Below are 24,648 nucleotides of genomic sequence, written 5' to 3'. Positions count from 1 at the left end.
AGGTGCCGCATCTTAACCCCAGGGACCAAGAGGCCTGAGCTTGAGCTTGTTGACCTGGCTGGTGTGGCTGTGGAGTGCCATGCCCAGCTGCTCCCTCTCCTCCAACCACGTTCCACTTCTCACTCCACAAAGCATCCCTTTCCAGCTGATTAGTTGCTCACTATTATGGGACTGGTACCTCAGGGCAGTCACCCACACAACAACTACACTGTGCTGGAGGAAAGGAGTCTCCCTGCTTCAGGCAACCAAACACCGCTGCCACAAGCCTCTCTCCTCCCCCCTCCGAGCCTGGGACTAAGGAACCAAAACTTCAGACCAGCCCATGGATCATTCCTGGAAGGAGGACACAAAAGGGCAAAGGCTATCTGGGCTGCAGAGGTCACCGAGGACAGCAGCAGACCCCACTAACCACCGCAACGTGCCAAGCTTTGCCCGGACATCTCACACAAAAAAAAAAGATAATGACAAACTACAGCTGAAGATCAGGATGCACGACCTGTTGGAGAGCGCTGGGCTTGGGCAGCCAGGCCAGAAGATGATGAAACATAAGCCCTGTGGCAGTACCACGAGGTCTGAACTGGAGACAGTGCACGAAACACGAGGACATTTGGGGACGGTCGCCCCAAAGTGAGATTTCTCAGACTCTGGAGACACAGGGAGGCCGGAGATGCTGTTCAGCTCGGCACACGTGAACTGAACTACACAACACCGCAGGTACATCTGGTTTTGTCTGCACTCGGGGTGGTGTGAGATTAACCACCAGCAGCAGCCTGAACAGCCCGTGGGGACCGTGCTACATTTACCGAGTGCCTTGAGGAGACATTTTACACGTGACAACTCTCACACCTTGAAACAACCCTGGGAGCCACCTTATCTGGGTGGGCAGCTTTTAGGACCAGAAGCCTCCATCTCTCTGCTCCAGGCTGCAGCTCTACTGGTGGCCGTGGATTTCTTCCTTAGACACCAGGACAGCCACAGGTCATCTTGCTCAGGTGCAAATGTTCTAGGCTAAGCCAAAAACATTTCTTTTCTTTTTTAGACTTACTTGATGTAAGTCCAAAAAATTGAGAGGACATCAAAGAGCCCATTGAGTAGATCCCCTCCAGAAACACACAGGGACTTTACCTCATTAGTACAAACACGGTTCCCCTGCAGACTTCCTGGGAACAGCTGAAGCAGCACCGCACTTCAAAAACCAGCCTGCACATCACAGGGGTGAGGAGGAGCTCAGTCCTGGCCCAGGATTGTTGACAACCGTTTCAAAGCCCATGCAGGATCACACGCAAAAATTGTCACAGCCCTGGGGGGAACAAAATCATCTTTGTCCCCAAGGAGATGGCTGTAAAGGCAATGGCAGGGCAGGAGCTGTCACATGAGGCAGTCAAGGAGGGCATGCAGTCTGATTTAAAGGAGAGAAAAGGAAGAAGATTTAGACAATGGCGCGATTTACCCCTCCTGGAACTGGCCAGTGACTGTTTCCCGTGAGCTACAAAGAGGGATGTCGCTTTAGGATTTCAACCAGCGCTGAAAGAGTCTATCTTCTTCTGAGGGATGGCAACTGCCAGCAGTTCTGTCCCTGCTGCAGTCCCCAGCTTGGGTCTGCTGCTGGCTGGGGTCTGAGGTCACTTTCAGAGGGATGGAGGAGACCTGCAGGAGCCCAGGCTCAGCTATGGCACGGAGGGACAATCAGGAGATACGCTGCTTCCTGGAAGAACTGGAACTGATGTGCAAATAATGAGAGAAAAATGTGGGGCGAGGGAGGGTTAAGGAGAGATTAGTCTGGGGCACACTCTGGGAGATACACAATGTTAAGTATGAGGGCAAAGGAAATGAAAACTGGAAACTCAAACATAGTCAAGAATCCAATCCCAGCCTGGGCAGGAAGTTTACACTCTGCTTCTAAATATACATGTTTTTAAATCAACAAGCTTTCTTGTTCCTCAGCTCTACTGTACAACTACACAGGAGAACTAACCAGATCCCAAGCGCTGCCAAGCTCGGCCTGGCAAGGCTTGCTGCCCACAAGTGACAAGGTATTGGTGATGGAAATCCCTGCCATGCCCCAGCAGGGAAGCGAAGACAGGATCCTGAAGAAGCACCAGGAGAGCAGGATTCCCGGCTCCAAGCACCCTGCTCAGCACGTTGGCGCCCAGTCCCTCGCAGACAGGCTCTCCTGTGGTCACCAAGTGCCATGCCTGCGGACCACGAGAAGGAGGGGAAGCGATAACCTGTGAGCATGAGTCAGATGTGGTGCCTCTTTCCTTCCTGCTCTCTGGCCACTGCACTCATGCTCAGCAGTCGGATAGTCACATATTTTTTTAATTTGATATAATTATCTCCTAGAAATTACTGTACACAGCCTCTTGGGATCTAAAGCAATTAAGTGAAGATAAATTTCTTTCATGGAGCAAGCTGTCAAAGGATGAAGCAATTTCATTCCCCATTTGAAGTGGAAGCTTTGGGTCATGCATGGTTTATTTGAAACAATGCCATCACCTAAAGCTGCTGATCTTATCTGTCTCTTTCTGTCTCTCCATTTCAAACTGCTGAAGATGTGCAGCGTGGCACTGCCTGAAGTGATGACATCTGGCACCAGGCCAGCTACAGAAACAAGCTGCTCCTCCCCGAGTCTGAGTGCAAGAGGCCAAGCATTCCTATTAAAAAGGGGGAAACCGAGGTGAAATCTGGGAAGAGCTGAAAAGTGGGAATCCTGCCCAAGGGAACAGGAGACCCAGGAGCTACAGGAGGAGTGAGGTGCCTGCAGGAAGGGGCGGCACTGCCCAAGACAGGATGGGAGCATGAGGTGCATCTCTGAGGGGTAACAGTCTACCAGGTTTCCTCTTCATCACCAGACCGCCCTGAAGCCTTCGAAACCAGGCTTCGAGGATTTCACCACGACAGGGAACAGCCCATGGCGCTTCAGTCTGCATGAGGAGGGACATGGCAGGACAGAAGTTACATCCTGTTAGCACGTACACGCTAAGTCTCTCAGAAGTTCCAGCAAATTCTCTCCCGTCCTCACATTTCACCACGCCAAGATGTTTCATTTTAGACAAAAAAACCCCAAATAAAACATAAAGTAACTAATTCAAATAAACCATTCTCCAAAATGGCAGTTTATATCCTGAAAAGGGAAAGATGGCCAGAGATGCTGTGGAGCAAAGAGTGGCCACAATACGGGCTCTGCTACCTCCACAGGTTAAGCACTGAAGATGCTCAGATCCTCCCAGGGGAGGAAGGCATGCTCCACACCCCAAGGACACAGGCATCAGCCAAGCCAAGCCAAGCTTTGTATCCTTCAGCAACCTAAAGGTGCCACCCTGCCAGCTGAACAGCTTTCACCTAACTATTGGGAACAAAAAGGCAGAGGACACCAAGAAGAACAAGTACAAATGGATGCTGAAGTCCTCCTGCATATTACTGGCAGCAAACCAGTCCTATACTCGTGCCACAAAAAGCCAACACCCCTCCTGAGCGTGCCGTGGGCAGGGAACACGGTCAGCAGCGGCTGCTCATCCTGACTGCATTCCTGTCACCTCATCCCAATCATTCATGCAATCTTCAGAAATGCTGCCCTGGGCGTTGGGTCTCTAAACCACCCAAGAGACACACGAGACTTTCACTGACACAGGGAACAGCCTGGAAATCAGGCTCCAACTTGCCTGCAGCCATGGCCAGCTATTGCACAGGAGATGGGTCTCTGTCACTGAGGTCAGCAGCACACAGCGACTTGCTGGTACCTTCGAAGCTGTGAGCCCCTTGCTGTCCCCAGCCAGCATTTCCATCTCTTTGCCCACGTTTCTGTTTAGCAACTGCTCTGTCTACACACTAGCAATGATATAATAATCCAATGCATCCGTACAGACATTCGCTCCCTTTCCCACCTAGACAAATCCATCCACACATCTCCCTTCCAGGTCTCCAGCCTACAAGGATTTATCTTTATAACCCCAGCATTTCCCAGATGATTAAGCCTCTTGCACATTTAGCAGGTACTACATACTTCCAAAACATGAGGCGTCCCTCCATGCCGATACCTGGAGGATCTCTCCTTTCCCATGTCAGGGCAGTCACTAGCGAGCAACTCTCAAGTCACAGGGAAGTCGGTGATAATGCTGGTGTCTAAAAGGATGTTGTAGCTACGGGTGTGAAAACAGGCAACTGCCGAGCAAATTCAGCTCCCACGGGCTGGACTGTTCAGTGTATTTCATCCATCAGGTTTCTGCCAAGCTCAGGCCAGTGCTGACCAAATCTTTGCTCATTAGGACAGATGCTGGACTAAAAAAAAGTTGCTGGTACTAGAGGGAGCTAACAAGATAAGCTGGCAACGGGTACAAGTTCAAGAAGCGTCTGGAAGTGCCTAGATGACTTAAAAGAGTGCAAGCACGATCTTCAAAAGCAACTTCAGTGCCAGAAATGTGGTACATCACCAGCAGCTGGTAGGTCACAGTATCAACTCCAAAAACACGCATCAGCAGGCATGTCCGCCAGGCACCCTGGAAGCACTGCTCCGTGGGCACTTCCCTGCACGGACCAGCTATCAGGTGAACCGACGCAGCAGCACAAGGATGTAGCCAACTCCATCATCTTCTGTCTAGAGACATGAATCCCTTTCCTTCAATAATAATGGATGCTATAATAAACATGACATCATTTATGCTTAAGATAAATAAGGAACCAAAAGGCAAATCTGTTCTGTTGTTCACAAACTGGGCAGAGCAGACAGGCAATACCTTCTCAGGCCTCAGAAAACATATTTAAAAATCTGTGTTTACCTATGCACCTACCCATCCCAAGTACAATGATGGTCTGGGAAAGTTTAAAAAAATAAATCAACAAAATGACTAGAAATAAATACTGTTATTGTTGCTATTCATGATATATAAACTTGTAGACAAACATTTGTTACATATGGTGGAGATAATGCTTTATGTAAAATGCTGGTATGCAAAATGTTACGGCAAATTTTGTTAATTTAAATAAATTACAGGTTTTACCTTATGTTTAAGGAAATACATGCAAATATGCTACAGCAAAAAATGTGATTAAATTATCTGGATTAAATATCCAGCATTTCAGTGTCCCACCACAGATACAGTCAGACCAGCAGCAGTAACATTGCTCGTGCGAGGCCTATGTTGGGGAAGAATTTTAACGCTTCCCAGCGAACCTTCACTTAGTACCCCCTTGTCTTCCAAAGGGATGTGGGTGGCCTGGGGCTGAGGCACTGGCCTGAAATCCTGGGTATCGTGGGTTTGTTCTCATCTCGAAGCTAAGGCTTCCTGTGGGACCTGGGTCAGTCCCTCAGCCTCGTGTACCTCTGTCGCCAATCTCTAACGAGGAAATTGCTTTTCCTTCTGTCATAACGTGTTGTGGCGATACGTTCATTAATGCCTGGGAAGTGCTTTGACTTCAATGACAGCGAGAAAAGAAAACAGTAAATAAGACCACGGTGGTGTCTTCTCTTTCTGATTTGGGATACGACAGCATGAGGACACCAGCTCCAGCCTGCCGTGGGAGCTGGGCTCTCCATCCTCGCCCAGACTCAGCCCAGTGCTGGCATCCACAAAAACAACACGAGGTCCAGCTGGGAGCAGAAACGTGGGGAGCAGACTCCAAGCTCAATGACAGAGGTCACCTTCCGTCTCCCGTAGAGACAGAGTAGATCCCCATCTGTTATTTGGGCTGACCACTCCCTGCATTCCACCCAGTCCACTTCTCTGGCAAGCTTCCCAGGACGTGGATCTTTCTTATTCAGGATAACAATGAGGAGTTATTAATTGGGTCTTTTTTCAGGTTTCCTGAGGTCCTTCCAATAGCTGTGTTGGTGGATACCACAGCCGTCGTCATCTTCAGCAGGGATGTTTTAAGCATTTCACTTGGTTGAAGACAAAATAGTGCTGTGAAACAGGGTCACCCCTGAAGCTAAGCCACAGGCAGAAACGAAAAGTCAGGTCAAGGACTGAGTTTAGTACTGGAGTGCAGAGTCTGAGCAGTGGCGGCGTATCCAGCTGGCAAAGCACGAGGCAAAGAGGCAACCCTGAGTCCCAGGGACCCCCTGCACAATAAGGAGCACCACATTAACTCTTGAGCACCGCAAACACTGTCCAAGGCAAGGCCACGCTTCACAGCCAGGGACCAGCTCAGCCAGCCACAGCAGCCTTTCCACTTCCTCAAAGTTTCTCTGGGTAGCAATAAGAGATGGCTCATTGGGAGGGGATCCAGCATTAATGGTGTTTTAATGAGGCCTTTCAATCGGCAAATTCCACGAGGTCTGGGCTCTAACATGTCATTCTCGGGACACTAAAGTCATGGTGAATACCTCTTTTATAGCCAGAGCCATGCACTATCTGGGCCTGATGTCCTGCCAAGACATAGCAGGTTTTGTGCCATTAGGGTGCCAGGGTGGCAGAAGCAAGGCCATTAGCTGCTGGGAAAAAAAAGAAGGGAAGCAAAAGGTGCATGCAGCCTACGCCGAGGAGGTGCTGCACAGGAGACTTCACGGTTTGACTCTCCTTTCCTCGGTCAACTCCACTGATGCCGACTCCGGGAACACGCGGTCAGTGAGTTTCTTGAATAGGACATTTCCCGTTTCCCAAGAGTCTGTGCTGAACCTCTGGAGACAGCTATTAGGACAAAAGGGCTGAGCACAAGTAAGCTTTCCATCTCATTACAGAGAAACCTGGCCTGACAATGACAGAAGCGAGGATGTTCGACAACGAGTGTCATCTGATCCGCGTGAAAAGATCCAACGCCGCCTGGAACCAGGCACGGGACAAGGCTGATTTATCCTGTCAGTCTCTGCCTTGAGCTGATGATCACATCGCACTTCCAGAAAACACTTTAAAAGAGCCTTTTGCTGACACCGGAGCCAAACTGCGCAGCGCTGGCTGAGGAACCGCACACGTGCTGGTACACGTGCACGGCTCACACCCAGGCTGCCTGATTCACTTGGAGCCGACGCAGTGGCTAAAGCGCCCTGTCCAAGAGGAGCCTGGAGGAAAGGCAGAGGTGGATCCAAGGCAGGGGGAAGGCAGCGGAGGAAGGGATGGAAATGTCACGAGCTGCAAATTCCCCATGGCTTCCCCCTGCCCTGGGGTGTTGCTCACTCCCGCCATATGCCAGGAAAGAGGCATCTCACAGGTAGGGAAGGTTGTTTCCACGAGTTGCTGGTTCTTCCCTCCCTGCTTCCTCCTCAAGAGATGGGGCTGCCTGGAAGGCAGCACCTCGTACTTCCCTGCAAGCCGCATCCAGACCACAAAGCCACTCTCACGCTCACTAACAGGCACATTAAGAGAACATGTGTAACTGGATCTTAACACGTTGGCAGGTGGTTCCTCACCTCGTAGTGAGACTGCAGTTCTCACACACCAGCTCTCGGCTTCAGGACCGAGGCAAAGCAGCAGGACCCCAGCTCTGCAGAGGGGTGCTGGACTGGAGGTACTGTTAGATCTGCTCCTCCTCGCCATCCTGCCCGCCTGGCCAGGGCTACGGGACCTGTTCATGCTTGGCTGTGGCAAAGCAGCCGCACAGCTCTGAACCCCTGCTGCCTTCAACGCTGTTTCTGCAGCTCGATGCCACGGCTGCGCGTCCTCAGGCCGGCGGCTGCCCTCGGCCTGAGCGCTCTGCAGGGCTGGGACGAGAGGACGTGAAAAGCTAGTATGCCCCAGAGACTGCAGTGCACAGGATACGGACCGGATTAAAATCTGGTCAACAGAGGTCTTAAAATGTCAGCGTAAACAAGAGGGCAGTCCTGGCGGGGCCGCAGGGAAGCTTGCTGGGCTTACGCTGCTTAACAATAGGTTCAGTGACCTGGACAAAGAAAACCTTTACTGATAAAGCCTGCAGATTAGACACCATCTCCTACCCTCCCCGTCTTTGAACAGCAACTCACCCACAGATGAAAAACTCAAAATTGCTCACAAGCAAACACCACGGTGGTTAACACAGCCAAACGCAGAGTTGTGCCTCTAGGGGCAAAGGCTGCAGGACGTTTGGTAGCGTCTGGTGGGTATGGAGGAGAGCGGAAGAGCACAGTGGTCACCTCCTCCTCACAAGCTGGTGCAGCAGCTTACAGAGAAACACAAGGAGCCTGGACAGCCACGGTGCACCATGAGAATGGCTCAGGGGAGCCAAACCATGCCCAAGAAACTGATGTCTCTCACTCCATCTGTTTGGCTTATCGAAAGAGGATGGGAATGGGGGGACTTGGGACACATTTATATATCGGGGTCAGAGCAGCAATGGAGGGCTTCCCAACCTGCACCAAAATCCAATTAGTGGAAACTGAAACAAAACAAACTTAGACCAGAAATAACGCACATTTTTAACAGCAATTGAAACTGGCTCCTGCAACCATTTGCTAACGATCCCGATGAGTTCTCAGCCTTTCGAAATCAAGGCTCAGTGCTTTCTACACGATCTGCTCTTCTTCCCTTGGAAATTTCCCTGTGGTTTCCCGAGGGAGAAGAGACCAGAGGAGATGGCCACAGCTCCCCTACCTTGCCAGCATCCGGGACTCTCCCAGGCTGGATTCCCCACTTCCAGGACTGACGCACACCACCGTGGGCTCCTCTTTGAAGAGGAGGTTTCTGACCTGCACATTCTTCCCAGAAGCTCCCTGATGTTCAAAGCACCTTGCTGACAGACAGGCAGGTGTGCCTGTGACAGTGGCCACCTCCCTAAACCCAGCACGGGGAGGGGGGAGAGCGGCCCCCAAAACAGAGCCCTAGGCAAGGCACGGGGGAGTACTCCCAAGCCCAGCTGTGACATTTCCTTTCACCTATACCTGTACAGCTGTTTCCTACAGGGCTGCAGCCCTCAAGTGAGATGTGTGAGGCTTCTGTAGGTGCTTGGGAACAAGATGGAACAGAAACGCTTCACACCTGGCCCCAAAATTACAGCACGCTGGCAGGTGGCCAACATAAACTGGCAGAGTACCAGTTGCAATGGACATCAATTAAGAAGCCTGTCATCCTCAGACTGCAGGGTTTTCTTTTTGCGATCTGCATCGCTCCTTAAGCCTTCAGCAGCACCAGCACTGGAGTTTTCCAGATGGGATCATTTCCCTCAGATTCCACTCGCTAGATTTATTGCAGGGGTTTTTTGTTTTTTTTCTTTTTTTCTAAACCCACCCCCCCTTTTAGGAGCCTGAACTATTATTCCACATTGCGGATTTCTCCAGAGCTGTATTCAGTGTCCTCGGGCAGCGCTACTGCTTGTTTGCCATGAGGTCCCTTCACCTTCAGCTGGAGAAATGCACTTTTAAGAATATGCTCAAAACTCTCTTAGCTTAAAGAGTGATCAGAAACAGAGACCAAATGATAAATGAACAGAATACCTCTCTGGAAGATGCCCCACGCAGCCCCAGGAGATGCTCGGGAACTCACTTGGACAGCGCTCACGCCCATTGCTATGAAGGTATGTTTAAAAACAGCACAACAGACACCAGCATACCCTCCTCTGCCACCCAGACCCAGGGCCATGGACTCAGCTTGGCGCTTTCCACTGTGCTAATGACACCTGGCAAAGGCAGAGAGAGGTTCCCGTGGTGTCCACACAGTTCCTGGCACTTGTGGTTCAAGGAAATGCCAAGGATGGATGAGGAGTTCAAAGCAGGTGATATTTTGCACACTACCTTCGTGGTGGTATAAAATCCAGCCTCTCCTCCATCACCCAGTGACATCACCTTCCAACATGGCCCATAATTTAGCCTAATTGCCTTTTACAATCCAAAGGCACCACTTGAAAGGGAAGGTCGAGGCTGGGATGGAGTTCAGATACTGGTCAGAAAATGTAAACATTTCTAACTCTGCCGCCTCAGGGCTGCCATCTCCTGCCAAGTCCCTGCTCCGAGCTGGGCTGCCCGTGGCAGGGATCTTTCACTGCTTGTTTGGAAACCGAGGCAGGCAGGAATGGAAGGAGTTTTTCAAGGATGACTCCTCCTTGGACTCTCCTACTTGGGGCTCTGATCTCTGCTCACAGTTTCCCTTTTCCTCTCTGGACCAAACTCCAAGCTGGAAGCTCTCGCTCTCATGGGCTGAGTGCATTTGCCTGCCAGCTGGAGGGAGATGCTCCAAGGCTATGGAATGGGAATATGGAAAGGATACTGAGAAAACAGTTACATTTACTCACTGGGGTTTTCTCTCTGCTTACAAAGAGTTTGTGCTCTCGGAGTCCTGGTCTTGCTACCCTTCCTCTGATGCTTTGCAAGAAGTCCTCCCAAAATCACTGTAGCGTGGCCACTCTAACGTGGATTTAATCTCTGGCACCCCAGGAGTCATTAGATCTCAGAAAGGACAAAACATCTGGTGTTCACAGGCACGACAGAGCCCGGTCACTCCAACTGCTATTCCTCCTGGGCTCTTAAACCTCGGGCTACCTTTCCAAGAGGCATCAGACGTGACTACACATTGCCAACAGATACCTGCAAGTCTTAAGAAGACTGAAAGACCATAAATAACTGAAGTGAATAACAAGACAGGACTAATTTTAGCCCAAGCCTAAAAAATAATTAGCTCCTAAATAGCTAATTCAAAGGCTACTAGCTCTGCAAATCTCGAGCATGTTGGGGCAACCAGAGAAAGGGTCAAATATGGACTGTCCACCTGGGCTGGACAGTACAGAGGAAAGAGATTTTTTGTTTTCTAAGGAGAACAAAGCTTGTATTTTAGGCTCTCTGCACTGACAGGTGAGTAGTGCAAACAGCAGGAAGCAAGTACTCGTGAAACAAGAACAGCACCAAGTACGGGAAGCTAACTGGCCACCCTGGAGCTGGAGGAGCCCTGCAGTACCCAGTTTGTAGGTCTGGGGCAGTAAAACGTTGCTAGTTATTTTTTCAGAGCCTTGCCTTTTAGGGCTTTCATTTGCCTGGTGAGGTGAGACAGGGCTGAGACTAGCTGAGTGGTGAGTATCTGAGACAGTCCACACATGAACATGCACATGAGGGGAAAAAAAAAGTGCCTTTCTGTTTGAGAGGAGGGAACCACAGCGACTAGCCCTATAAGCATATGTATTAATCATGCACCGTCTGGTTTTAATCCACACACTGCTGATCCTGCGTCTCACTGTATTGTTATCAGGGGAAGGAGTATTTCTCCTCAATCTTATTCACCAGCCAAAAGCCTGAAAATGCAAAAAACACATTTGTGAAGTGCCTTCCCAAGGACCCTGGGCCCCGGACCTGGTGAGCTGGGGCTGCTGCCTTTTATTGGCGTTTAAAAACCTTTTATTAACGTGTGTCAGGGCTGGGGGAGGAGAGAGAGGCTCAGATTTCAGGACCCCCCATGCAGAGAGGTTTATTGTGGGAAGGGACATTAACACTTTCTCCTCCATGTCTCCCTGGCTGGGACATGTGGCAGACCGTGTGCTGCAGGCACAGGCTTGGGTGATGCACGCCTCCAGCCCATGCAGAGCTTGCAGGGATGCGGGCAAGCAGCGATGCCGTGTGCCTGCACAGAGGAGAAGGATCTCCCTGCTCTGCTCCGTGCCAGGTGATCTGCAGCCCTCTTCCAGCCTTGCCACCACCTCCACGGGGCCACTGCAGAGCAGGATGCTCCCGAGACAACAGGATTCAGTGAGAGCTGAGGAAACCAGGGTGCGCCCCAGCTCAGATGCACCCTCACTAGCACTTGCTTTACCCTCAACACAACCCAAGTGTTTTCCATCACAAGTCCCCCACAGCAGCACCACGCACCACCCGATGAATCCACAGTCGTTACCTTCCTTCTTCCCGAACCTTAACTCAGCCATGCTGCTGTTCCCTGCTCTTGCCTCGGGTACAACGCCGGGTGAGTGAGGTCCTGGCAGCATCTCCTTCGGCTGCAAATGCTGCAGACACAGTCTGACAGCTCAGGCACCAGGCTGCATAGTTTGCTGTTGACTGGTACATTCGGTGGTGTTCCATCACACAAGCTGCAATGGATATCTGCCCAACATACGCCCAGGAAAACATCACCAAGTTATGCTCACCCTGGAGCCAGCTTTTGTTGGTTACAGCTTCAATGACAGTGCAAGAGACGATGGGAAGCTCTAAGTGTCACACTGGCTCCAGCAGGAATTCGAATGCACAGCTTCATGGCAATGAACGAAGTCAGAACATTTTCACTCAAAATAAGAGCCAGGCCAAATGCTCAAAAAACTTGCTGAGAAACTCTGGCTGAATACTGCACTCCATCTGCAGTAAATGGGACGTGGAGAACAAAAAGAAGTGGGAAGCACACTGTTTGTCCTATATAGCTTACAAAACAACCATCCTCTTGGTGGAGCCAATAACCTAACACCATTTTAAGCCAAATACTCTCCAGTCTTGCCTTTCAACAGATTCCTTTCCTCCAAAATTTTACAAATTCATTAAACTATGGTGCAAAAGCATGGGATAAGGATATGGAGCATCAGCAAGTAATGTGAGATACTGCAGCAAAAAGCCAACCGCCTCCTCCTAGCCACGCAAGTGATAGGAAAGGTACCACATCGAGCTTCCCAGAGCTACTTTGGCATAACAGAACCCCCCTCCCAGCCCACAGAACATTCCCAGCGTGCCATATAAAGAGCGGTACATTTCCTTTGCCTCTCCAGCAAAGAACTGTCAGGAACTTGGGCTGAAAACTGGGCCAAGCATGAGAACACAAGAGAAAGAAATGGAGCGCAGAAAGAAATTGGGTGCTGCTAAAAAGCAATGAAAAATCAGTACGGGAAAGACAGTTCTCGCTGCACAGAAAAACCATTTCTCACCTGCTCTCGGCTCAGTCAATCGGCAACCAACAAGGCGCACGCAAATGGGAAAGTTGCTGCAACGCAGCTGGACGTGGCACGTGCCAGGCAGAGCTGCCCCACTGCAGCGCCTGCTGCCATCGCCCGACCGGCTCAGGGATACAGATCCCCTTGTGCCACCACACTCGCCATGGACACGGCACCTTTCCACTGCAAACGGCCCAGAACTGCATCTGCTGAGGAGTCAGATGCATCTGGGCTCTGCACGCTAAAAGGAGGGCAGGGAGCAGATGGTGGACTGGGGACCTCACACAAAGATCTCCTGGTTAAGTCGGATTGGGGGCTTCTTTGCAGGGAAGTGCCTTTTTGTATCTTGCTCACAGTCATTCGTGAAAGTCACATGGGTTCATGCCTCTGTCATACCTTCCTGGCCTGGTCTGCACTGCCTTCTACAACACCCCACTTCTGGAGAGTCAAATAATTCACTTCACTAATACTGCAGAAGGAGAAGATTTGTGGAACATGGTAGTCATTTCACTGCAGTGACGCAGCTGCCACTTCAGCCCCTTTCTACAGCATTACCGAATCACGGGAGATGGGGTAGGAGCATCCAAAGAGGTCACTTTGCCTCTTTTTCCAAGGCATTCACCTCCACCCAAGTTGTACCGGAGAGAGACACCCAGCCTGCTTTTAAAAATCTCCAAGGCTGAAGAGATTCTGCAGAATCGCTAAGGAGGCTGCTTTCAAGTGCTTAACTACCCAAAGGTATGAAGCCTTTCCTAAAGTCTAGTCTTAATCTATTTTGCTGCAATTTATGCCCATTCCTTCTGTGCTTTTCAGCATGGAGCTGGAGGACAGCTTGTTCTACTCCTTTCTGCAACATCTTACCGCATTTTCCTCGAATTTCCTCTAGACTAAAAAGCCTCAGCTCTTCCAGTCCCTTCTTGGAAGTCAGGCTTTCGAGATCTCCGCTCTGTCTCACTGTCCTCCCCTTAACCCTCTTCGGTGTCCTCTGCAAAGTGAATACGCACACCCGCTGTTTCACCAGTCTGACCATTAACGAAAACACTGGTCAGTACTGGATCAAGAAGAGACCTTGCAGAACCCACTGCTTCTGCTCAGCATGTCCCTTGTAGCACTGGTACCAGTGGGTTCCTCCATCTACGTCCGTGCAATGCGTTTGGTGTGTAAGGCAGAGACCAGCCGACTGCACAGCACAACCGGCACGCAACAGGGGCTCAGTCCTGCGCAAACACGAGCGAACACCCCAGCCTGCTGGGTGGGATCACAGTTCCAAAGTCAGCTACTTTCAAACCAAACAAGACCCACAGAGGGGGCAAAAAAAACAAAGAAAGAAAGGTGGGACAGACACAGCCAGGCCTGGCTCCTTCTCTCTGGGATCTGTGTTGTCTTTTCAGCAGAGCTGAGCTGGTACCACTGTGCCTGATAATCCCCGACGCTCGGGTGGCTGCTGCTGAGCTGCAAAGGGCACCAGCTCCTGCCAGTGGTGGTGTACAGTTGCTTTATAAAGCACCAGAACCAAAGGGAGCCAGGACAGTGAGAAAACTCAGCTCAGAAGCTCAGGTGCAGCTCTAGGACAAAGATACGTCTCTTCGTTTACACACATGAGTGCAAGTGCCTGGCAGGGCAGGTAGATGGCACTCCGAATAAACCGGTGTGGGGTTACAAGAGGCAGAGTTCAGGGAATATCGACCCCCTCCCTTAAGTAATGGGGGCACCAGACCGAGCTGCTCAGCCACCTCACCTACCTGCTGGGGGCTCTGGTTTGTGGCTGCTGGGGAAAGAGTCCCTGTGTAGAGAGTGGGGCACTGGGCCTGTCCCCAGCAGAACACCAGTGAGGCCACCACACACACAGGGCGAACAGGCTACCTTAGGGCAGCAGGGGCAACTGCATGTGTGTTATTTTAACCCCTTCAAAGAGCACCTTGAAAATCCGTATTTCCACAGTGACTTCCTGGACTAAGGTGCTTCCCCAAACCGCGAGAGCTCTCAGTTTCACTAGGACCCTGTGCTCCTCTGTCACGGGCAGTGTGTGAGCACAGGCTGGGCAGACGGAGAAGTGAAACAGAAATTCACGCCTCTCAGGTCCCTCTGTGACAGAGATCCTGAATCTCTCACTGTCGTATCAGGAAAATGTCAAGAAGAAGTGGCACATGGGAAGGCAAGATGCCATCGTCACATGCAGACTCTCCACAGAAACCAGCCTCTGCATCTCCACGTCTCCTCTCGGGGCACCCACTGCTCAGGGAGACAACGCTGCAGCTTCCCAGATGAGCGGTGTTTCTGGTGCTGCGACTCTGCCTCCAAGCAGGAAACTGTTGAGAGCCACTCTTTATCCTGCCGTGCCTCCAAGGGCGTGCAAAACAAATGCCATTGTGCCTCTTCCAACCCCCATCAGGTTCAGACACGTTATCCAAGTGCAGCCCCCAGGTCCCTTCTGGCCAGGTGGTGGCAGAGAGCAGACCCAAAACCCCACATCAACAAGGGAACTGATTTCATTATTCTAAAAACAAACAGCCAAAGGAAAGTTCAGGCTAGAATGGGCTCCTAGAGCAAAGAAAGGAAAATAGAGAGCGGGCAGTGGGGAATGCTTCATATTCCTAAAAGCCTTTTGTACGTTAACACATGGTGTCTGCTTCTCTCTAGTCACCTATTTATCACTCTCCTCTTTAGAGAAGGAAAAAAGTCCTGGCTGCCTTCCTAAGGCAGAGTTTTGTGGCCGGGGGGAGGGGGAGGGTGCTTTAAGCATGATGCAAACCATTTGGAGTGCACTGAGAGCACTGCCAACACAAGCTGCACTATTTAAACAAGTGAGGAAATGATCGTATATACAACATGCCAGCGAGCACACACACACCAGAGGAAGTCGAGAGGGGTTTTCATGACACAGAGCTGGATGTCAGCGGCTGAAAGGTCGATATTTTCCCTTAACACCCTTCTCAATGACTTAATCGTGTTCCGTTTGCACAGAAAACTTCCCAAGAATAAAAGTCTGGAGGAATCGAGGGGGGATGTTTGGCCTACTGCTGACCTTGTCCGAGGTCCTCTCCACGTAGCAGGGCTCCTGGGGGGCGACCAGCAGGGGAACGAAGCCCGAGAGCAGCCGATCCTCTTCCAGGCTAAGCAGGGCAAGGTCGTCATCTGGGTCCTTGTACAAGGGCACCTCCGACTGATTCACTGTGGTCAGTATGTTACAGAAGTCAGCCAGCGTCGCCCACACATCTACTGAGACCCTGGGAGAACGAGGAGAGACGTGAGCAATTCGGGGCTGGAATGCGTTGGGAGTTGCCTGCAATGCTGCAGCGAATACCAGAGAGGTGAGGCGAGGCGAGGCACGCCACCACCGCTGCTGCTACCCTACCCCACCGAGAGGGCTCCAGGCACAGCTGCGCTGGCACTGAACCCGGGAGGGCTCGTAACCCTCGCCCGTTGAGCACTGACACCGACCACCCAGTCCCCCTGGACGGGGACGGCTCCCAGGATCTCGCCCTTCCCACTGCTCTGCCCACCTCTGCCCGCTCCCAAGCCAGCACATGCGCGGGAAGCAGCTTCCCCGTGCAGCGCCGGCAGGAACCCAGCTTGTTCCAGATGGGAGAAACGATGCTTGTTACTCAATTTCCAAGCCTGCTGGGAGGACAGACCGAACACCCGCACTGCTGTCGGGGCAAAAGAGGCACCTGGAGGGCTTCAGCCCAGCCTGGGGGGGGTCCCAGCCCAGCCTGGGGCACCCTCTCCTTCGCACAGTTGTTACCTGCTGCGACCACATGCTGCAGCCGCGCTCTAAAGCACAGAGATTTTTTTTAGTTAAACCCCAGCCACGGGGCGTTAAGCCGTGTTTTGCTTCTGGCCACGGTTTCCACACTCGCCAGTGACCTGCAAAGCTGCCTCTGTGGTGTCTCACCTCCCTGGAGCGGCAGTGACGTGCAAGAGAGCCGGGTGCGAACACAAGGCCACCGGCCGCCCTGGGCCGCTCTCTGCGCATCCCCATCACACATCCCCACTGCTCAGCACACCCTGGGGAGGCCCCAGCACCCCAGAGAGGGCCAGCACGGGGGAAGCAGGCAACAAGCACCGGGGCACCGCAATGACCAGGCTGCCTCATACTGCATTTCTTCCTCCTGTTTCTAAAAGCACTCAGATAGGGGTTTTTTAGTGCGTAAACTGGGACGAAAGCAGGGAATAGGGGAAACTGGGGCTGATCTGCTGCTGGTGACAGTAAGGAGGGCTCCTCCTCCACCCCACACCTCCAGGGCACCAAAAAGCGCAGGGAAGCCAGCATCACCAGGGATGCAGCAGTGACCGGTGCGGCCCGAGGCAGCTCAGGGCTGGAGGGAGGCCCCCTGCTCTTTGAACTGCTCCAGGTGGACAGAGTCTGGACTCGGTTATTTACGGGAATCAATGTACCAGGAAAGCACACTGAAATGAAACATCTTGTTTTCAAGAGCGTCCTGGGAGCCAGGCAGAATGAGGAGCCATTAATCAAAGCCCGGCACGTAATCAGCACACATGTAACGCAGAGTCGCCCACGTCCCTAAGCCAGCCCCAGCCCGCCCGCTGCAAAGAAGAGGTCCCTCAAACCCCTCCGGGCACCGACACCAGGAGCTAGGTTCATTCACAAAGCTCCATCGCTTGGCTCAGCCAGGTCTGGCTGTCAGAAATGTTTAAATATGGAAAAAAATAAACAGTTGCAACACGTTTTTCAGAGGGATCTGTCCGAGGCCCTTTGTGATGTAATGGGAAACGCTGCGTTTGTGCTACCAGCTGGAAAATAAACAGAGCTGCGAGGGTTAAAAGGAACTGAACTTTCCACGACCCCTATCTGCAAAAGAAGAAAATAATAAGAGGAATGATCCACTGCCCCACAGCCCTGATAGTTTATCCTCCGGCCCAGGCTGCAGAGACAAGCACCGGATGTGATAGGGCTGCTCTGGGCCACCTCCAAGGCGAGCTCTGCCCATGGGAGATGCACAGGGCTTGGGAGGCTCAGCCCTCCCCCAGTGCCCTGCTGGCAACTGGGCTTGGCTGCCTGAGTCCGGTCACATAGCACTGGTGGGGCCCCGCCAGCGTAGGCTGCGACGAGGGCTCGGCTTGGATGAAGGAGGTGCAGAGGCTGCAGGCATCAGCGGGGGAGAGGAACAGGGAGAATGTCTGCAACCGCCAGGGAATGAGCGCACTGGGGTGTTGGGGACAGGCAGGGATGCAGAGGACAGTCCCAGGGGGCTGGGACAGCCAGGTGCATAGGGCCTGGGTGGAGAAGGAGGGAAAGAAACACATTGCAGAGACCTCGCCCACACTCCTCAAGAAACAGAGCGGCAGGCAGGGGATGGAGATGACCAGCGAGGCTGGGAGGCAAGGCAGAGGGCAGCGGTAGGATGCTGGGGAGGACTGGGACCCACAGCAGGGCAGGGGTGGTAGTGGGGTGAAGGAGCAGCACAGATGAAGTACAAGGAGCCATCTGCCTCCACAGGGCTTGGCACCCGAAGTCAGAACAATGCCCTGTGAACAATCACCGAGCTGACGCTGCGAACACCCTTGCAGCCACCCAGCCCAGCAATCCTTTCTCCTCTCTCCCCGTGGCTGCCTGCCCCCAGCCCCTCTGGCAGCGCCGCCAAGCAGGGCAGCCCCCCCACCACCCCCCTGAGCGTAAGAGCAGTCCCTGTCACTTTATCCCCTTCATCCCCAGCTCCCTCCAGCTTCGCAGTGCCTTGTCACATCTGCCATTTGCACTGGATGTGTTAGGTTTCCACCCTGGGCTTCCTTCAGTCAAACCACAGACTGTGCTGGCTCCCCGGGTAACAAGATCTTGCTGCAACGCAACCCCGAGCAGCCCTGCGGCAGTGGCCGGCAGCTGGGCAGCACCCTCTCACGTGCACCACCCTGCAGAGCGTTCAAAAAGCCAACAGAGGAAGAGGTGATGGCGCTTCTCCTCTGGTTTTCTCCTGGGGTGCACAGGGGTAGCGCTGCAGAGAGCAGGTCTGACAATTTGCTGCCTTCCCCTCGGGTGCAGCTCCTCCCAGCGCTGGCACCACCAGGAACATCTACCAGCTGCTAGCCACCGGCAAAGCCAGCAAGGGCTAACGGCTCATGCCGACACTTCACGGCCCAGCGGATCACCAGCTGGGATGTGCACTCACCCCAGAAGGTCGTGCAACCCTCGGGAGCCCTCTCAGGCACCTTCTCCCCACTGCCCCTTCCCGGGACACCACCGCGGCCACCTCCAGGTGTTTCTGGCTTATGTCACCCAACGGCACTTCGGTGCCAGAGCCTCTCTGCAAAGCCAAGGCAGGCCCAGGTGCCTGGAAGCATCGTGTACGCACAGTGCCACGGCTTCGGCGTCCCTCTGCGGAGGGAGGCCCCGAATTACTGACACCGAGCCCAGGCACGCAGCTCCCAGGTAGAGGGACGAGGCTCCCAGAGCTTTTAACTGAGGAAGCGAGAAGGGGGTTAGCGCGAGGTCTTTCCTCAGAACGGGGGTTCATTCACTTCCCCACAGACACATTTACATTTGCTTATTCCACTAGGACAGGAAAAAAAAATAAGAGTTAATTTCTTTTTTATTGCCTCAGGATTCCAGGTTTAATGTAGCTGTCAGTGTGAGCACAGCCCAGCTGCACGCCGCCAGGACGCAGCCCGGCCAGGCGACGGCGAGAGCGCCGCACAAGTGCACAGCCGAGCACGAGGGCTGGAGCACGGCGCCCAGGGCAGAGCGCGGCCCCAGCGAGGGGACGGCCCGTGGCAAAGATGCCCACGACGGGCCCGCAAGGCAAAAGGCACAGAACCCAAGCGTAGAGAGAGCAGAGGGTGCCGGGGCGAGCCTGATGCCCACCGAATCCCTACCGGCCACGGTGGCGCGCGGGGCGCTCCGGCGCGAGCCACCATCTTCACCGGGGCGCGCGGGCTGCGTGGTGATTAATATCGAGCGCAATGACCCCATGTTACAAGCCCGCGGGGGCCTGTGGAGGTGGCCGTTTCCTGTGTAATACCAGCTTGTTTAAACACTAACAGTCAAACTCCACAGCTGCAGCACAAACCCGGAAAGCGCGGCGCAGAAGAAGCCCTGCATTGTGTTCCCCCAGCCGCCCAGAGCCGCGCTGCCGGGCAGATGGCAAACACCTCGGGCCCGCGCGCTCCCAGGACCAGGAGACACACACCTACCAGCTCCCGGTGCGAGGCAGCGCCGGTGCCCACCCCAGCTCCTGCGCTGCCGCCGAAAGTGCTCCGCATCCCCCTCCTGGGTTTCCTCTCTCCCACCCCAGAGGAAGCCGAACTAAAAGCAGCTCCTCTGCAAGGAACAAAAGGGGTTGGCGGTGGGAGCTCTTCCCAGAAAGTGTTCACCAACCTTGCCCTGGACTCGGATACTGCTGCCCAGAGCGGGGATGAGGTGGTCACAGTCCCTCTGCCCCACGGCACTAAGGATTTCCCCCACTCTGCCCTGCACGCGGTCCCTTTGGCCAGCCAGGCACCCATAAACCCATTCCTCTCCCGGGAACCTGCTTTTGGAGTTAGAGGGATGCTCTCCTCCCTGGGAGAGGCACAGTCTCCTCCCAGCCAGCCTCTGCTTCGCCACAGCCCCCTTCTCTATGGAGCCTTTTGGCTTCTGCTTTGCTTGACTTTACCTTCATTCTCAGCCAGGTTTACGCTACCGAGACACCTCTGAATCCTCGCTTTGATGTCTCGATAGGGAAACTCTGGTGGCCAGAAGTACTAACTAAGGCTGAGATCTGCAAAAGGGATTTTCCATTTAGTCTCCAGCAAACTCCAGCAAGGTCTTGGCACCCCTGTCCAAGACTCTGTCCATCTCTCCCAGTGGGAGCTGCCATCTCAGTGACACTCCTTCGCAAGAGCGACGTGATGAGAGCGATCTGGCAGATCTCTCTGGGAAGGTAAGCTCTAGAATGTGCTCAGAGCTTTTGGATTTAATTTAATACTTGGTTTAAATTAACCATTTTTAAATGCTTGCAGACAGTCTCCACAAACTGAGAGGCCCTTTGCTCCAGCGTGGAAGGAGCGCAGATTCGCCAGGGTCAGCCCTGTGGCAGTTTGTCTGTCTAGCCAGTGGCTTCCCCATCGATTCTTGCGCTTCATTTAGCAACAGATTCATTATGGCAACCAAGTACAGCAAGGAGAAGCTTTCCTCTCCCTTGCCCAGCCCTCTTCACCCTCTTCACAGCCGTATGGCCCAAAAGGAGATGAATTCACTCGAACAACACGAGCCTCCTTGGAGATCCACCTTTTGCCTTAGCTGATGCTCATATCTCTGCCTTAGGAGATCCACCCTGGTCCTCTCTCCCCAGGACTCCCTGCTTTTACGCCCCAATCTCTCCAAATTATTCCACCTCTGAAAGACGCTTCTCCAACCCAGCTGCATGGGAACGCAATTGCTTTAAACGACCATCTGCTCAGACCTCAATGCAATGTTTGCCATGAACCACGCAGATCTAAAATGATTTTAAGATATAGAAGTGACTGTTGCTTGCTACTAGAAGACCTGGAAATACCCGGTCCAGACACACAACCCCCAAGCCACAGGACACTGCTGCTCTGAAGCAGAGATGTCCACAGTCAGGTTTAGTTCCTATTCTGGAAACACCTGAGAAAAGAGCCACGGAAAGCTCACTGAGCCCTTCTCCAATACAGGCAGAGGAGAAGGACACCCTCCGCCTCTCAAATACACACAGCAGCCCCAAGAGAGGGATCTAGGCAGCCTGTTGCCTCTCTATGGCCTTCTGGCCTGAAAACACATCCCAGCGCATCCCCCGAGCCACGGTGGCCATGCAGGTGTGGCTAAGAGCTGGATGAGTGCACTAGACCAAGGAGGGTAGTTTTGGGGAAAGGTGTAGCTTCTCATTCAGGTTGAATTCGGGATTGCTGAACCCCCAGCTAGGGCACGGATGCCTGCCAGGAGCTGGGGTCCATTCCCAAGCCCCCACTGGGAAAAGGATCCCAAAGACGCAGCCTCCCAAGCCTCCCATCCTGCTCTGCAGAGCCCACTCCCGCATGGCTCGCAGCCGCACACCGTGTTTCGGCAGCGCTCACCCTTCACACCTTTCCCTCCGCCTCTGTCCAAGGGGGAAAGCAGCAAGCTGAGGAATTTGGTGTGGGTTTTTTTTTTTTTTGGTTGGTTTTTTTTTTTTTTATTGTAAGGACTCAAATCCAGCAGTGTGATAAATGCATCCGAGCTACAATTAGGAAGATATATAGCATCAGAACGCGAAGGTCTGGGCAGCGTGGTGAAACGCGGGCTCTCCAGAGCCCCAGCTATGTTTCCCATTATGTAACCCTGGTCATGGGCAGACAGCCAGACTCCAAATGAAAAAGAGACTCTGGCTTGGCACCGTTTCTATTTTCCTATCCTCATTCGGGGTCAGCGCAGTGTCATACAGCTGCAGAGAAAGCTCCGGGGATTAAACCTGGGAAAGACTCCAAGACCAGGACCTGGGTTCAAGTACCAGCTGAAAGCAATAAACCAACTGCCACAGCTGGGCTGAGTTTAGACGTTCTCAAAGTCCCCCAGCTCTCTCCTTTACGAAGAACGAGCAATTGTGAACATGGCGAACGCAGCGTGAGCGGAGGCCTCGGGATGTATAGCCCAGGCCCGAGGCTCTGGCAGAGTCTTGACAAGCTGCCCCGCTGGCCCCGAGCCCAGGCCGTCATTCTGGCAGCGGCGCTGGCCCCGGACAAGCTGCACTTTGATGCAAGCTCCGGGCCAGGCCTTTGCTCCTAGTGGGCTGCCAGGTGGGTATGGGGCCTGGTTTTTCCAGAAGCTTTAGCACATTCATGGCATCCTTGCAGGGCGCTTCTGTGCTTCACGGCTTTTTTTACTGACCCTTTTCTGTGCCCACGCCATCATGAGGGGCAACGAAAGCAACGGCTGCAGAGCGCTGGGAGGTGGGTTCAGCGTGTCCAGCCAGCTTCTCCATTGGCACCGGTGGGGACCTCCCGGCATGTCCCGCTCCCGTGAGGCGCAGAGCACACGTGAAACGGCGCAGGCCCCTCACTCAGTTCTGCAACTTGGCATCTGTGCTTGCTCCTCGCTTGCTCTCCCCGCTCCTGAGCTCACCCTGCGCATAAACCTTGGCTTACTCCAACACGCCTGCTGCTCTGACCCATGTTTTACTTGTAAACTTCTTTGAAGCTGCTCCTATCTAAACCCCCGGACTTGGTGACTCTACCTGGTTATTGAACAGCCCCAGGCCAGACAGCAGGCTTGTGTCAATAGAGAGCTGAAACACTAACCTGTGCTCCCCTTTTCCTCTCCCACCTCTACGGAAAATGTCCCAAGTCCCAGGTTGTGCCCAAGAGCGGAGCTGGTTCCCTGCTACTCATCACTACCTGCGCCTCCAGGGAAGCTCAGCTGCTGCTGTCCCAGACCACCAACACCCGGCCACGTAATACTGGGTCAACACAAGAGGTCTGGGCTGAAAGAGCAGCCCATCTCCTCGCTGTGGATAAGACAGAGGCTCCCGGTGAGCCAAAAAGCACCAGGGCGGAGGAGCTGGGAGCCAACATGAGGAAGGCTGCCCATGCCACCAAGTAAAGGCACAGATGGGACAAGAGGGGCCGCTCAGCCACCCTCCGTGGAGAGGGCAAGGTAGGGAAGCCGTTGGGCCTCTGCTACAAGACGAAGACCCTCGCTCTCCCACCGAGCGGACCAGGACCTTGCAGAGCAGAACGTCCCAACCCATACCCACGGCTCCCCAAAGAGCCACGCGCCACCACACCGTGGGGTGGGGGCTGCCACCCCTGCCTTCTCCCGCCTCGATGGGCAAGCGGGAGCCCGCACCTGCTCCAGCAGCCCGGGGGGGACACGCAGCCCTGCGCCCCGCAGGAGGGGGAGGCAGCTCGTCCCGGGGAAGGCGCCGAGCGCTGGCTGCGCGAACCCAATCAGAAATTCCATCTCGAGGCTGCCCGTCGCCAAGGGCTCGGCGGCTCCCTGCGCAGGCAGCGCGAGGGGAAGGGGGGGATTGGTGCACGCACTCTCACGTGACAGATCCCAGTTTGAGTTCCTGCCCAAAGATGGGCAGCAGTTCACATGAGCAGGCAGCGGTCCCACACCGAGCAGCCGACAAACAGAAAACAGACTCCATCTCCACAAAATGAGGCCCAGAACTTCCTGTGTGAGATTTCCATTTCCTCAGCCAAATGAAAAAGAACTGGAGTAAGAGGCAATAAACTAGGAGAGCAGGACTGGACCTGACGCACGGAGCGGGGACCCATTAATGGTTAAGCCACTTTGCTGGATTACTCTTAATGCGCCTTCCCATCACCCTGGGTTCTGGCTCCTTTGGATTAACAATAAGACGTGATTTCAGGCTCTGGATCCGGAGTACCGGAGGCAGATGGAAAATCCTGCGGGAAAGCAGCTACGGAGCATGCTCAGACACTGTTTCGCATACTCCATACTTGGCCCCTTCACTCAATTTTCTGTCCAAAAATATGCAAATTGCCTAGTCCGCATTATGGACTAATGGGCTGGAATCAACCAGTTTAGAAAATTAACCCTTTTGTGCATTGCAGCAGTAGAGACAAGCTCTTTCTGAAGCAGAAAGGAGGTGACTTTTGGAGCTCCAGGAACAGGCAAGCTACTCCAGGCCAGCCCAGCTCAACCAAGGTTGGCCTGATGCAGTCAAGAAAAGGCAACGAAATGCTTATGCTGGAAACGGACTTCCCTCTTGCAGAGAGGAAGGCCCTGCCTGTTCGGCTGGCTGGGCCAGCAGAGCACGTAAAAGCAACATATCCCAACAAAAGCAGACGCACATCCTAAACAGAAGGTAAAAATCCAGCTCATGGGCCATCTTCTAACACACAGAATCAAAAAGCACCTGCCAAGCCCACCTCAGAAACACTTCAGCCCCACTCATGCTTCCAGGAAGAAGTCACTGTGTCACCAAGGGTGACAAGTGCCCCCTCAAACAC

The 24,648-nt window shown here is 53.4% G+C and overlaps 1 protein-coding gene across 4 annotated transcripts in view; it reads right to left on the bottom strand.

Annotated features, from left to right (window-relative positions):
• Positions 1-24,648, bottom strand: part of SMG6 (SMG6 nonsense mediated mRNA decay factor) — a 114,564-nt gene that overhangs the window by 33,861 nt on the left and 56,055 nt on the right. For all 4 annotated transcript variants that reach the window (XM_086475471.1, XM_086475472.1, XM_086475469.1 and 1 more), the window contains exon 13: positions 15,764-15,965. In XM_086475471.1, the coding sequence (XP_086331597.1) occupies positions 15,764-15,965 (202 nt within the window). The remainder of the gene's footprint in view (positions 1-15,763; positions 15,966-24,648) is intronic.

This window comes from Leptosomus discolor, chromosome 18 (assembly GCF_034619465.1).
Source record: "Leptosomus discolor isolate bLepDis1 chromosome 18, bLepDis1.hap2, whole genome shotgun sequence".
Taxonomy (NCBI): Eukaryota; Metazoa; Chordata; class Aves; order Leptosomiformes; family Leptosomidae; genus Leptosomus; species Leptosomus discolor.
Note: the sequence above shows the minus strand (reverse complement) of the source record. Positions and strands in the feature narration are given on the sequence as shown.